A 14,148-nucleotide genomic window follows, 5' to 3' on the forward strand; every position below is an offset into this window, starting at 1 on the left:
AAAAATGAACATGCAGAAACATGTTAGAAAACATTTTTTGCAACTCCAAGATGTTTTTAAGTTTAGCTTTTGTTTACTTGCAAGTGCAGATCTTATATAAAAGCAGAAATTCGGGTCAGAATCCCTGTATGGGCTTATTCATACCATGTCCTGAAAATCTCAGTTCGTTTCCAGGGATCAGATGTTGTCTTCAATGAAAAATCCTTAAGTTCAACTCCATGTTCTTACAATGGAAACTTCTGCTGGCTGTAACTGAGGCACTTATTTACACATTGCCTATGTAGTTTACAGGCACTTCACTGAAAGACTTGCCTGCATGTTAAGATTCTTCTTAGTCTGCTACATTCCCATGTCTGTATTGTTTTTTTCCCTCTGTGTATGGGAAATGTAGAGATAGAGCCTACAGAATGCAAGGCTATCACATGTACAAAGTAAAATATGTCTTAATACCATACCAAATTGTGTACCTATGTATATAACAGCTCAAAAGTGCTAACTATCCAGTTGGGAAAGCTATATAAATATAGGCTGTATTTGAGGGTTACCCCTGAGGAAAGGGGCTGCTTAAGTGTCTTTACATCTCCTCTCAGAACCGCAGCCTGGCTGCAGGTGTTTGCCTCAGGAGACGCTCAGCTCCCGGGCTGAGGTTCACCCACAGACATCTGAGAAAAGCACCTCTAAGTCTATATTGTTTCCCATCTGAGGAGCGCTGCCCCGCAGCCGCGCGCACACGCACACAGCCGACCACTAGATTCCCATATGGCGCGGCCGCTCAACCTCAGCTTTTCATCCCGCGCGCGGGAAGCGCGCACCGCCCTCCGGCAACTGCCATTGGCTGCTCTATTTTCTTCCCCACCAATGCCCGAGCTGGGGGTGGGACTTACGGCTGGGCGCGAGAGGAGGGTCGTGCTGCGCGTGCGCAGTGCCTGTTGGCGGTTGTGGGGCCGTGGAGTCGGGGTCGGCGTTGGGGTTGTGTCGGACTGTATCACGGTCGCGCGCTGCAGTGTGTTAACCGTGCCTTCAGCTTTCAGAAGAAAATGGGCGAGCCCTGTAACGCTGCGCTCAGGAGCGGGGTGAACAACAGGTACATCGTGCTGCGCGTCAGCCTGCTGCGGGGACAGGGACGCGACCCCGAGAAGCACCTGACCGTCACCTGTTCCCCATCGCCGGGAGATACGGAGCTGTGCGTCCTCCAGGACGGCTGGTGAGCGGGGAGGGCCGAGAACTGCCTCGTCTGGTGCTCAGAACTGAGGTTTTGTCAGTAAAGTGCTCACAGTAACCTCAGGTTTCAAAGTACGTCAAATGTGTAATTCCCTACGCGTGGTATCCTTTGCAGATTGATGTTTCCGTGTTTTTCTTCATAGGGAGTCTGTTCCAATTGTTCCTGGAGACATCATTCATTTAGAAGGGGACCGCAGCTCTGGCACGTGGATCATAAACGAGCAGTCTGGATATCTCGTTCTTTACCCTGATTTGCTGCTCTCTGGCACGACGATATCAAGTAGCATTCGGTGTATGAGAAAAGCGGTGCTGAGTGAAAGGTTTAGGGTAAGTGTTAGTGCTGGAGCATCCAATGTTCTAACAGGCTAATGTTGCAGCTGAGAAAGGTAGCTTAGCTCAATACTATAACTGTTTCATACGTGATACTCTTAAATGTCAGTAGCTAGTCATAATGTTTACAAAAAAAGAGCAATTTGGAGGGAAAACTTAATATTTGGACTCTGTGTGTGTGTTTGGGTTTTTTTGTTTGGCTTTGGGAATTTCAGTTTAAATTATCCTGTGCAAATTTAAATTATCCTACGTTAAATTATCCTAATACAGAAAATGGGGACAAAAATATTCTTCCCCCTCTAACTTTCTGGCAACTTCTTTTATACTCTTTTCATTCCTAGCCGCGTTTTCTTGTGCATATGAAGTCTTTGCGAGGTATGCACCTCTGGTTGTCCATATAAAAATGTCATCTCATGTGGCCAGTGAAAAGCTTCTGAAACATTAGCCAGTTCAGCAAAAGGCTTTTCCAGTACCCCGTGAGAAGCATGTGTTAGCTCAAGTTCTAGCTGCTGTATACATGTACGGTAGTCACGGTTGGTGTGGGCTAGCTTTGGAGTCTGAATCCAAATGTGCTGGAACTTGGAGAGAGGAAAGGTTTCTCATGGTAGAGTCCTTGCTGATACATGAACAGCAGAGGAGCAACAGCTGCCAGTTCCAGCTGAGGAGAACTAGACATGGTAAATCCAAATGAGCAAGAGAACTGCAACAAGTGTAAACAGGCTGGAACTGTGGCTGGAACGAGAAATTAAAGTGTTGGACCAGGTTAAAGACCAGGTTGGATGGAGCCCCGGGCAACCTGTTCTAGTACCAGATCTGGTTGTTGGTGACCCTGCCTGTGGCAGATGAGTTGGAGCTTGATGATCCTTGGGGTCCCTTCCAACCCAAGCCATTCAGTGATACATAGGGATTGCATCCTAATAGCAGATTTGGAATAAATATGGGAGAGGAAGCAATAGGAGAGACTCACTGCAGTTTGTATTTGCAGTTACGTTTGAATCCATATTAATAATTAAGATGAAAGATCTAACGATTTTGCTGTTTAACAATTGAGATTAGTCACGTACAGCAAATAAGCCCAGGAGTTCTGTAAAAAGCTTGCATGAAGTGAATGTGAATCTTAAAGCTTTTATACTGTATGACTTCTATTGCAGGGGTCCGAGTGTGGTTCACGGCAGACACTTGTTGGTACAATTCTTCATGAAATTTTCCAGCAATCTGTAACTAATAACTTGTCACCTGAAAAAGTAGGGGAACTGGCCCATAAAATTGTTTATGGGCAAAAGTATCTCAAAGAGATGTAAGTAGCATTGGATTTGTCTGTTTTTATGTTTGGAAGACTAGATGTTTTAACAAATTGTTACTGTTATTAGGAGAGTGTTCTACTGAACAGTATTTCTTAATGATATTTTGGTATCTCTTATATTTCCCTGCTCTATCATGTAATGTAGTATGCCTGGCCTGCTATAGTTATATTGGAAACACAGTTTCTTTCTCATAATGGGTGCTCAGCTTTAGTTTTATGAATTAATCAGGTGACATGAATGCGGTGTTGTCAGTTTTAAAGATGGTTCTTTAAACTTGGCAATTATTTCCACGAGTGTGAAGTTCTTGTGCACCAAAGATGGAGCTAATTTTGCTATTTCCCTAATGTAAGTGGTTTTATTTTGTAGGTATCACTTAAAACTGAAACAAACAGAGATAATGCAGGAGATAGAAGAATATTTGCCTTCATTTTTTAAGTGGACGGAGGAGTTCATGCGCAATCCAGCTAACCAAAATAAAATACAACTAAAACTGTAAGAATCCAAAATTAGAAATTAAGGGCATCCTAAATTGTATGTCTTGTTTGGGGCATTTCTAATTTTTAGAAGAGATCTTCATACAGATCTCGTTGGTAATACAGAGCAGTTCATTGCCTTGGTGCCTAAATATCGAGCTCTGTGTTTAGTTGCAATTAGGAGTAGTGGAAGCAAAATTAAGAATGGGAAAGACATTAAGAATGATCATTATAAAGCTATCAAAAGCAGTTTAAAAATCTATTTTATCTTTAAAACTTAAGTGAACAGCAAAGCTACATGCTAACTTGCAATTAAAAATAACTTTGATGCTTCCTCCACCAATGGGAAGATAGCTTCTGTGAGACTCAATATACTTCTTAAGTGGGTGCATTCTATGATATGTTTTAATGCTGAAACATTAAGGAAGATTACTAACCCACTTCCTTTGGTTTCTTCCTAGGCCAAGTGAAGACAAAACAAGAGATTGCTCTTCTAAAGTAGAAATTGTGGATATCTTAGACATTGAAGAGAACATTTGGTCTCCCAGGTTTGGACTGAAGGGAAAGATTGATGTTACAGCCAGGGTGAAAATCCATCGCCAGTCTGGTGTACAGACCAGGATAATGCCATTAGAGCTCAAGTCTGGCAAGGAATCAAACTCTATAGAGCACAGGAGTCAGGTACGCAAAAACAAAAAGTGTAATGTGACTCTTGGTGGCTGTAAGTAATTTGATTTATTAGAATGACTGACTTTGCCTTAAGAATACGAAACATTTTGTGGTGTAATCTAGATTTATGGATAACCAGCCCTGGCATGCTCAAACTGCTGATAAAAATATGGACTGCAGTGTGGTGTGGGATGTGTATGTGTGTTTAATGCTTTCCAACACCTTTATGGCTTTCATCCTGGAGAACTGTTGATTAATCTCTTACTATGCATTCAATTATTAGCTCAAGGCAAAGAGCTTCAAGAGTTATTGTTGTGCATCTTGAAAGACAGAGTGAGGGGTAGTAGCCATGTTTAAGCTTTTGTTAAGGAAGATGCTTTTTAATTCAAGTGCTTCGTTACATGCTTATTAGTTATGCTTTCTATGTTATTTGTACTAGTAATGGCTGCTTGCATAAATTATTTTAGAAAGCTGTGTTTAGTGTTATTATATATATGATACACAGTAAGTTTATATAAATGTTTGCAGGTTATCCTGTATACGTTGTTGAATTTAGAACGGAGAGTGGATCCCGAAGCTGGATTTCTTCTTTACCTTAAAACTGGTACTATGTATCCTGTTAGTGGAACTCGCATGGATAGAAGAGGTGACATTGTCCTCCTCCCCTGGAAACCATACTTAAGTAGCTTAATTATAACAAAGCATTTTAGTAATAGTTGGGCTTACAGGATTTACTCTCATAAACCTATTTTACTTGGATGTGTCACTTGCCGTAACTTGATTTCTTCTAGTAAGTTGATGTTCAAAACTTAAGTATGTTTTATTAATACTGCATTAGGACTATGAGTATCCACTTCTCAGCTGACTTGTCTGATGCCTAGTTTCTTTTGAATTAAGAATGACTAAAAGCTACACTTAAAATATCAGCTTAGTTTGTTCTTTTCTTGACAGAATTAATAAAGCTACGAAACCAGGTGGCCTTCTACTTAATGCACAGTACGTATAAATCTGCTGTGGGAAGACAGCAGTCACAGCTTGCTGCTTTGCCTCCTGTAATTGATGACAGTCAAGCCTGTAAATACTGTTCCCAAATGCACAATTGCTTTCTATATAGCAGGTAAAAAAAACAAAACAACAAAACACAACAAACGCAGTTTAACTCCTGTTATTAAATAAGAATAATTTCAGCCTTTGATACTGCTATTTGATCCTTGTATCTTGATGGCTTATTATTTCTTTATGGTAACTCTTGCACTCCAAAACAACGTTCCATGCACTCTAGCATAAGTCTTAAACTGTCTTTGATCTGATAAGGGTGTAGCATCTGTGCTCAGGTGCACTATCAGCACGTCAAAATCTAGGAAAAGTCTCAACAAAGTACTTGATGAATACAACAGACTTTGTTATTTCTAACTTAATAATAATTTTAATTGAAAAGAAAACAAATTTGCGTCCTCATGGCTTCTTGAAGTGGGCAGTCATTTGTATCAGTAGAGCTGAGTTGTGAGTGGGCAACTCTTTCCCACTGACTCTGTAATTGATACCTTCCCATAACGGTTTCACACAAGTGATGCAGTCAGTATTACTGCACTGAAGTTATTATGTCTCCCGTTTAAAAAAAAGTCATGGTCAAATACTTTACAAATTATGGAGTTGGTTATTAGACTATTGTAAAGTTTTGTCTTTTTATTTATTTTTAGCACAGTAAAAGACAGAACCAAAATTCTATAACGAAGATATGAAATGGGATATATTAGAACAAGAGACCTTTTGAGGGGATGTTGTAGAAAGATAATGTTTATTTGTTTTTCAAGTTTTGGTGATGAAATGTTGAGGGAACTAGCTACGTGCATAAGTGTAATATGTTTTGGTATTTGCTTCATAAATAACTATAACATTCAGCTGTTGCAGCAGTACTTTATTCCTAATACACTAACTATTTTAACAACTTCTGAACTAACATTTTCACTTTGGTTGCGTTTTTATATGCATGATTATGTAGAAATGCCTATTGATGCTTACTTCCAAGGTGAGCTGACTTGAAGCCTGTTTTTGTATTAACTGTTAAATCCCATTGTCTTAAGTACCACCATGGTATTCGTATCTTACTAAGAAAGAAATAAAAGATGAAATGCTTAAATGTTTGCAGAACTATTGTTGGGATGTTTTCAATTGGTCTTCAACTCATTGTCCCTAATTCAAAATCATAGATATGATGTAAAGTTATTAAATGAGATTATGTCCTTTGTTCATACATAATCAATTTTATTTCAGTGATGATAAATTCAGTGGAATGTTTTTCAGTGTTACATTATAATCTTAAATTGGTGTTATGTACACGTAGACTTGCAAGAAATGTGATGGGGGTTGATTCTTTCCTGTGCTCGGTTCTACTCCTAGAGCTGTAGAAGAAAGGATGTTCAGTGTGTCTTTTCCTCCTGCTATGGTACCCATTATTGAAAAAGAGACGCAGCACCTGAAAGCCTCCCATTTGGAGTACTTCAGTCTATGGTATCTGATGTTAACCTTGGAGATGCAAAGTGGAGAGAGTAAAAAGGGATATAAAAATATATGGATGGTACCCTCTTTGGAAAGGTGAGATGAGTTTCTAACCTGTTACAAACGAATACTTGAAAGGGAGGCGTTGTCAGCTTGTGGTTTTTCCTACGAGGGAACCTTGATGTTTTCTGTTGCTTAATGATAAATTAATTTCTTTGTAATATCTTCACAGAGAGAAGGCTGGAGACTGTGTTGGAAACATGATCAGAATTGATCAAGTTCATGAAGTTTCCGAAGGACAGTATCTGCACTCTTTCCAACGTAAAGATGGTGCTGTGCCTGGAGCAAACCTATTGGTTGGTGATAGAGTTGTTGTGAGTGGGGAAGAAGATGGTTTACTTGGTTTGGCTTCCGGCTACGTGAGAGAAATCAGCGCAACAAAGATCTCCTGTTTGTTGGGCAGGTAATAGAACAAGAGGAAAAACATCTGCTTGATAGCAGTGTGATACGGGCTTCAAGAAAAGGCACTTCCAGGTCTCAAAAAACATTCTGATGTGGTCTGACTCTTCTTGCTTGGCTTGGGGAGGTACAACCGTAGAAGTTTTCCATCTTGACTGAAGGAGTCAGGCATATCTCTATGCCTAGGTATTTGCCTGGGTTGACTCATTAAAAGCATGTTTGCAAACTCTCCAACACAACTTTCTATGGATGCTCTGGTTATTGTTATTAGTAACTTTAATTAATCAGGCTACACTTCCTTGAAATGTGCTCTTATTAGTGAGTCATTCATCATCAACATACTGCTGTAAACAGAATGAATGTGTGCATATTATTGTCATCCTTCAGGAATCTATCAAAGCTCCCCAAGTGTACCACGTTTAGGTTGGACCATGAAGAAGGAGACTGTGGTATAGGAGTTCCCTTTGAAAACCTTTCTAAATTGATGAAAGATTCCCCAGTCAGGTATGAAGTAAAATTAATTTCATACTTTGAGTATTTTTAGGTGGTTTCTCAGAGAAACTCATGATTCTTGTATCTTTTCATCCACAGTGAAAAGCTCCGCAACTTGATAATTGACTTCCACAAACCTCGTTTTATTCAGCATTTGAGCTCAGTCCTTCCTCCGGAAGCCAAGGAGGCTGTTGCAAATATTTTAAAGGGTATTTTTTTTTTTTATTCTTCACAAAGTCTTCTGTCTAATGGCATTTTTTCATTGCCAAAGCATTTATCACGTTAAATACAAGGTTTTTTTATTACATCAGGGTCTAGTAGTAGCTTTTTGTTTAAAACAAGTTCTGGCGTTTCATGTCTCTGATTTAATCAAACTGATTGGAAGACGTGACCAGATGTTCACTTAGAATTTTGTTGTACTTTTACCAGTTCCTGTAGCTTGCAGTTTGAGTACTCTAATCATTACAAAATCGGGAACAAGGAAGGCTCTTGGGATAGAGGAAGTGGACTTTGAGGGAGCGGGACGAAAAAGATGGGCTTTAGTGTAAACGTTCACTTCTGGAGGCACTCTTATTGGCTACTCTGTAATATGTGAAGCTTTGTGTCAATCCTCTTATTTTGAAACGAAGGATGCATGTGGCAGTGTCATGCAGTCAGTGAAAATTCTCATTACCCCTCTCAGAGATGTCTGAGAACAGGAATTTAATGGAATTGTCTGAAATAACTTCTCATAAAAAAACTTTCTGAAAACTAAAAGATGCACCTTGTTGCTTTGAGGTTTGCTACAAGTAAGAATTTTGCCCAGCCTCCTAGCAAACCACTGAAAGGGAAGGAAACGAGAGGAAGGTGTATGTGCTGGAACTCAAGGATGGTGGATTAACAAGTACTGGAAGACAGGGAGTAACAGTTCCTTCCCATACTTGCGAACAAAACCTGGCACTCAGTAAGAAACCAGTAATTCTATGTGCTCCTTGAATTTTTTGCTTGAGCTTTGCCTAATCCAAATAACCAGACTATATGGCTCATCTGCATCAGACTGGGGAGAAACAGCTCTGGTTTCTTTTTTTTTTTTTTAATTGTTTTTTCTAAGATGATGCTATCTGTGCAATTCACTTTGCATGTTTGAACACGAAAGTGGGTATGGTAAAATAAGAATAGAAATTAGAAACAAGATCTCATATTGTAGTCTTTTAGGATAGCAGAAAAAATCTCTCTTTTTTTTTGTGGCACAAAAGGCCACAAAACATCTTCAATGATTTATTTCTGGGACTGTAGTACAGATCATGTACTACTTGTCTGCATATTACAGTGCTGAACGTTATTACGCCAGCAAGTATAATCATCATGAAGTGTAGTCGTTTTATTGTTATATTTTCTTCTTTAAAGGTCTGAATAAGCCTCAGAAGCAGGCAATGAAACAAGTGTTGCTTTCAAAAGACTACACACTTATCGTGGGTATGCCTGGAACAGGAAAAACAACTACAATATGCGCTCTGGTAAGATTAGGGTTTGTTTTTTTTATTTAAAGACTTTCGTTTGGTAGAATTATCTTTTGCTTCTGTGGGAATATGTGAGAGGGAAGAAATCAAAATAATCACTTTTATTTTAATGTTAAAAATCATTGTCCTTAAATGACAGCAAGTCCTCAATTGTAGCTCAAATAAAGGACTCCTTGGGGGGAAGTCTATAACTTGCCCAATAGGAGCTGTATAAACCCAAAGTGCTGAGGCTACTTGTGGTCCAGTAGCCAACTCCTCTGGCTAGTGGTTCTCCCTCCCCAGAAATGGGCTGTAGGAACTTACTGGGTTTTGGCTGTGGGCTGTGTGAGCTGTTCCTGAAAGAAGTGACATTTCATATGCAGTTGGTATCTTTCCTGAATGGGTGTTTTGTCTTCTGCTTTCTTTCATTCTCTGCTGAATGAGAGCTGGTGGGAGAAGGAAAAGATGGAGAGTGAGCAAGCTGCTGCTGTTACCAGATCAGCTCATTCTACTAAATTCGATATTAAATTGCCATGGGCAAAAGTGTTCTGCAAGACTTCTGCATACAGTATTGATATTCTTTGGCAAGCTGCCTTTTTAATGCAGTTTGTAAGTGTGTGTAGATGTTCTTCTCTTACTGTTCTGTATCACGTGCAGTAAGCCTGCTGTTTAGGAGATGCACCAGGTCTATTGCTCATGTTCCTTTGACAAAAGCTCAGTAGCCAATTTGGCTGGGAAGAACTACATTGATGAAGTCATCCTTGTTGTTGGCTCTATCTGAAACTTAGTGTTCCACTCCAGCCTTGTTCACACTAAAGATTCCTGTGTCTGTATGCAAGCTAAAAGCATTTTCTTTCTCTTCTCCGCTCACTAGGTGAGAATTCTCTCTGCTTGTGGCTTCAGTGTTCTTCTGACTAGTTTTACACACACTGCTGTGGACAATATCCTGCTGAAGCTAGCCAAATTCAAAGTAGGCTTCTTGCGTTTGGGACGAGCTCAGAAGGTTCATCCAGATATACGAAAATTTACAGAAGAAGAAATTTTCAGGTCCAAATCAATTAAATCTGTAACAGATTTGGAAGAGCTCTACAACAGTCAGGTGAGAGTAGTGCTTCTGCAAGGCCTTCTATGGATGTTATGTTAGTATTCTGGTTGTTCTGATGCTGCAGAGCTACAAACCCATCCCAAGCATGTGCTACTGGCAGAGAAAGATACTCAATTCCTGCATCATTGCTATTTAGAGCCAAGAATGACTAATGTTAGCAGTCTAAAAGCTGAAAAGCATTTTTCTTAATGCTTACACAAACTAAGTATTACATTTAAGACTTCTCGAGGAGTTGGAGGAACAGGTGGTGGCAACTTCCAAATAAATTAGTTGAAAGATTGAAATTTCGTGGTACTTGGAGTAAATGCCAGCCTTGTAAAAACCACCAGTTTTCTGTTGATAAGCACTGCAGGGAAATAATTCAAGTCATAAGGAAAGTACCAATGTTTTGTATTCTAGCTGCTTCAGATTATGTTGGAAGCACAGTGATGGGGATTGCTGTTCTAAAGCTGGTTATCCTTTGTCATTTGTGGTTGATGCAAGACTTTATGAACACAAGGTCAATATGTGTGCAGTGTGAACTGCGCTGATTGCAAGGGCTAAAATTTATTGGTTTTGTTTTTAATTTAGTTAATTGAAAATAATTGTTTGTTGTTGGGTTGTTCCTTTTTTTTTTTTTTTTTTTTGACCTGAAAAATATACCGTTGAGGGATTGAAGTGTGTCTCATACTTAGCGTGTCTCAATTTTCAGCCAGTGGTAGCAACTGCCTGCATGGGCATAAATCACCCCATCTTTGTTCAGAAGCAGTTTGATTTCTGTATAGTTGATGAAGCTTCCCAGATCAGCCAGCCTATCTGTCTGGGCCCACTGTTCTGCTCCAAACGGTTCGTGCTGGTAGGGGACCATCAGCAGCTGCCTCCGCTTGTACAGAATTCAGAAGCAAGGTGAGATAAAATGCTGCTGGACAAATCCCAGTAGTATGAATTCTGGGAAGGCTTTTGATATATGTTGTCTGATATATTTTTGTTCAATTGTTTTATTTTGTGCTAGGGATCTTGGTATGAGTGAAAGCTTATTTAAAAGGCTGGAGCAAAATCAAAATGCTGTTGTCCAGTTAACTGTGCAGTACAGAATGAACAGGTATGTTAAACTTCTATTTGTTACAGCAGGTTTTTTTTTTTTTAATGTGGGATTGAATTTGCCAGATTTGACACCATTTCTTTCTTCTAAACCCTTAGTAAAATTATGTCCCTGAGTAACAAGCTAGTGTATGAAGGCAAACTGGAATGTGGATCAGAGAAGGTGTCAAATGCCACTGCTAATTTGCCAAATCTAAAAATGCTGAAACTGGACCTTGCAGATTCTTCAAAAACATGGTTGAAAGAAGTACTTGAGCCAGACAGACCTGTATGTTTTCTGAACACTGAGAAGGTAAAGTTCATTTATTTATCTTCCGTATTTACTTTTTATTTGCTAGGAAGTCTATCTCAAATATAAAAGTCCATCTTCAGTGTAAAATTCTTGTATTATAACTATCAAACCAAATGAAAAGAACCCTCACCAAAAAAAAAGTATTTTTATGGTACGTATTGTGTGAACTGTGAAACCTTGTCTGTTTCTTGAGGTGCCTTGCTCTTACTAGAAGCTTGCTGTTACCAAGTGGCTGTTCCTGGAAACTTGTTTTAGCAGATTGTTTCAACCTATTTTGTAAACACTCTATTCTGAGATGAATTTGTGATATAGGTATAATCTGTAGAGTTTAGCATTTACCCTTTAACAAAAAAAAAAAAAAGTAGTATAAAAACGGTATGATATAACTGTATGAGTTAAGGATCAGAATACAGTGTGCCTTCAGAGATGGTCATTATTTTCCATTTATGTTTTTAAAGGTCCCAGCACCAGAACACGCAGAAAAAGGTGGTGTATGTAATGTGATAGAAGCCAAACTAGTGTTCTTCCTCACAACTTTGTTCATTAAGGTATATTTTACTTGATTATGTTCCTCAAGAGGGACAGTTGTTTAATCTTATATTGATGTAGAAATTCTCATCACATGTGTGGGGTTATTCTTGAAGGGATAACTGTGAGGATAAATCCATGGTTGGCTACGTGTCATTATAGTATGGGGCCTGAGGTCTGCATGCAGTCCTCTGTCTCATGCCTGGTTGGAGTTTGGGATGAAATAAAAGCTGGGTGCTAAATTCTTTAAGAGTTGAGGGTGGGCTTTCTTGTGAGGGAGGGGAAGGGATTTGCCTTTCTCCCTTATTTAATCTAGTCAACTTGGAGAGTACTACAGACTAATGAGTTCTGTGTGAGAATACTGTCTATGCTAAGTTAAGACAAAGCTTGGGATCTTGCAGTATTTAATCATTTTCCTTGGCTTATACTGATTTCATCTAGAGTCCCGCTGACCTCTTAGTGAAGAGACAATAGCTTGTAGCATTATTTAAATTAAAATCACCTACAGGCATCTTCAGCTAAAAAAAAATAGAATAACATTCCAAGCTGAGTGCAGTGACAGTGTTTTGTTTTTGCTTTTCCCTTTTGTTTTTGCTTCATTTAGGCTGGCTGTAGGCCTTCAGACATTGGTATTATATCGCCGTACAGACATCAGTTGAAAGTGATCACTGATTTGATGGCAAGACTGAAGGAGAACAGAGTGGAAGTCAACACTATCGACAAGTACCAAGGAAGAGACAAAAGCATCATAATTGTGTCTTTTGTTAGGAGCAGTAACGATGAAAATGTGAGTTGTTCATCCCAGCCTGACTTTTATTCCGGTTTAAAAACTGTTCTGAACCTTAAACTGAGATGCGTTTTGCATCCAGTTCTGTACCTTAAATAGGAAAAATAAAAGCAAATTGTTGATTTATCAGCTTGGTGCCCTCCTGAAGGACTGGAGACGACTTAATGTTGCTATCACAAGAGCCAAGCACAAACTTGTCATGGTGGGCTGCGTTCCGTCCCTCTGCCGCTATCCTCCGCTGGAGAAGCTGCTCTGCCATCTGCAATCCGAGGCAATGATATCCTTTTTCAGTGCTGCTTTGTGCAAGGGGAAAGGTGAGAGTCCTTTGGATAGGAGATAATGAGAAGACCTTTGATCGTTTAGGTTACACTTGTAATGCTTGTTGATAGCACGGTATAAAATGTGCCAGAAGTAGGCTTTGATGTCAAGCAAATAGGTGGATCTGGGACTTTCATAATAAAACTCCATGGTGATCTCCAAATCAACTTAGGTGTAGCTTTTATTTTAAGTTTAATGACTTGATTTTTTTAATGCTTTTGTTTTCTGCATTCTTTTTTTCCCTGCTATCTTAGTTTTGGGGCATCCTCATGTCAGTGTGATTATCCTCTTCGGGAAGAACCATGTATTTAAATACCTATTGAGACAGTGGTTCAGGGTTAAGGTTCCTAGTTTGGAAAATGGTTGAATTCATACACCCGTTCATCTTTTTCTTCATTCTCTCTGGCACTGTATCAAGTTTGTTCTTGTTTCGGCTCCTTACATCTCCTATTTGAATAGCAAAGTTAAATGTTTTCTTTACAGACATCATCAGTTGGTACTCAAAAGCGTTTTTTTGTTTGTCTTGTTTCTGAAAGCAACACATTATTGAAATGCTTAAGGGCTGCTTCCTTAACTTGCTACATCTTCAGTCTTCCAGCTGGGGCTCTTGAAGGTATCCACAAATGTAACATTTTATGATGCTGAAGACTGAGTGTTTTAGAAGATGTTTCTTGTCTATTTTCTTCTGATGTTGCTGAATGTAAATTATTGCTTAGTGGAACGTGAGTGAGTGCTTATGTGCACAGTTCAGCGTCAACGAAGCCAAAACCGAAATGAATTGGTGTGATTTTAAATGTTTCTTTCAGTAAAAGTAACAATACATATTTCTTTAATAAACATTGCTAAGCCAGTCCTTTTAGTGCCAGCATGTCTGTAACAAACAAGAAATGTCAAGTGTTTATTCCTTCAGGTACTGTTTAGTATTTCTATCTTGTTTTTTATCTTGGTAAACACTTGTCTGGTGATGTGAATGGGGGTCAAACTTGCAAAGGAGGGGTGGGCATAACTCAGCGCTGTACCGAGTCACAGTTGTCTGGGCTCAGTTTGATTTTGCACACTAAAATGTAGTTTGCATCCAGTAATCCAGTTCTAGATGTTAACTGCTTATTTTTG

General features: G+C 39.2%; 1 protein-coding gene across 1 annotated transcript; it reads left to right on the top strand.

Moving 5' to 3' along the window:
- Nucleotides 1-964: 964 nt before the first annotated feature.
- Nucleotides 965-13,809, top strand: DNA2 (DNA replication helicase/nuclease 2). Its single transcript, XM_065746344.1, has 20 exons — nucleotides 965-1,204; nucleotides 1,365-1,548; nucleotides 2,703-2,848; nucleotides 3,222-3,347; nucleotides 3,790-4,009; nucleotides 4,526-4,643; nucleotides 4,949-5,114; nucleotides 6,398-6,592; nucleotides 6,729-6,959; nucleotides 7,343-7,459; nucleotides 7,547-7,656; nucleotides 8,834-8,943; nucleotides 9,800-10,024; nucleotides 10,722-10,915; nucleotides 11,022-11,111; nucleotides 11,210-11,402; nucleotides 11,861-11,950; nucleotides 12,535-12,717; nucleotides 12,848-12,994; nucleotides 13,618-13,809. The coding sequence occupies exons 1-20, from the start codon at nucleotides 1,038-1,040 to the stop codon at nucleotides 13,672-13,674; spliced, it is 3,069 nt and encodes a 1,022-aa protein (XP_065602416.1). The 5' UTR covers nucleotides 965-1,037; the 3' UTR covers nucleotides 13,675-13,809.
- Nucleotides 13,810-14,148: the final 339 nt, after the last annotated feature.

The sequence above is a fragment of the Cyrtonyx montezumae genome, unplaced genomic scaffold (genome assembly GCF_038088225.1).
Source record: "Cyrtonyx montezumae isolate F1298 unplaced genomic scaffold, pur_monq_1.0 scaffold_4, whole genome shotgun sequence".
NCBI lineage: Eukaryota > Metazoa > Chordata > Aves > Galliformes > Odontophoridae > Cyrtonyx > Cyrtonyx montezumae.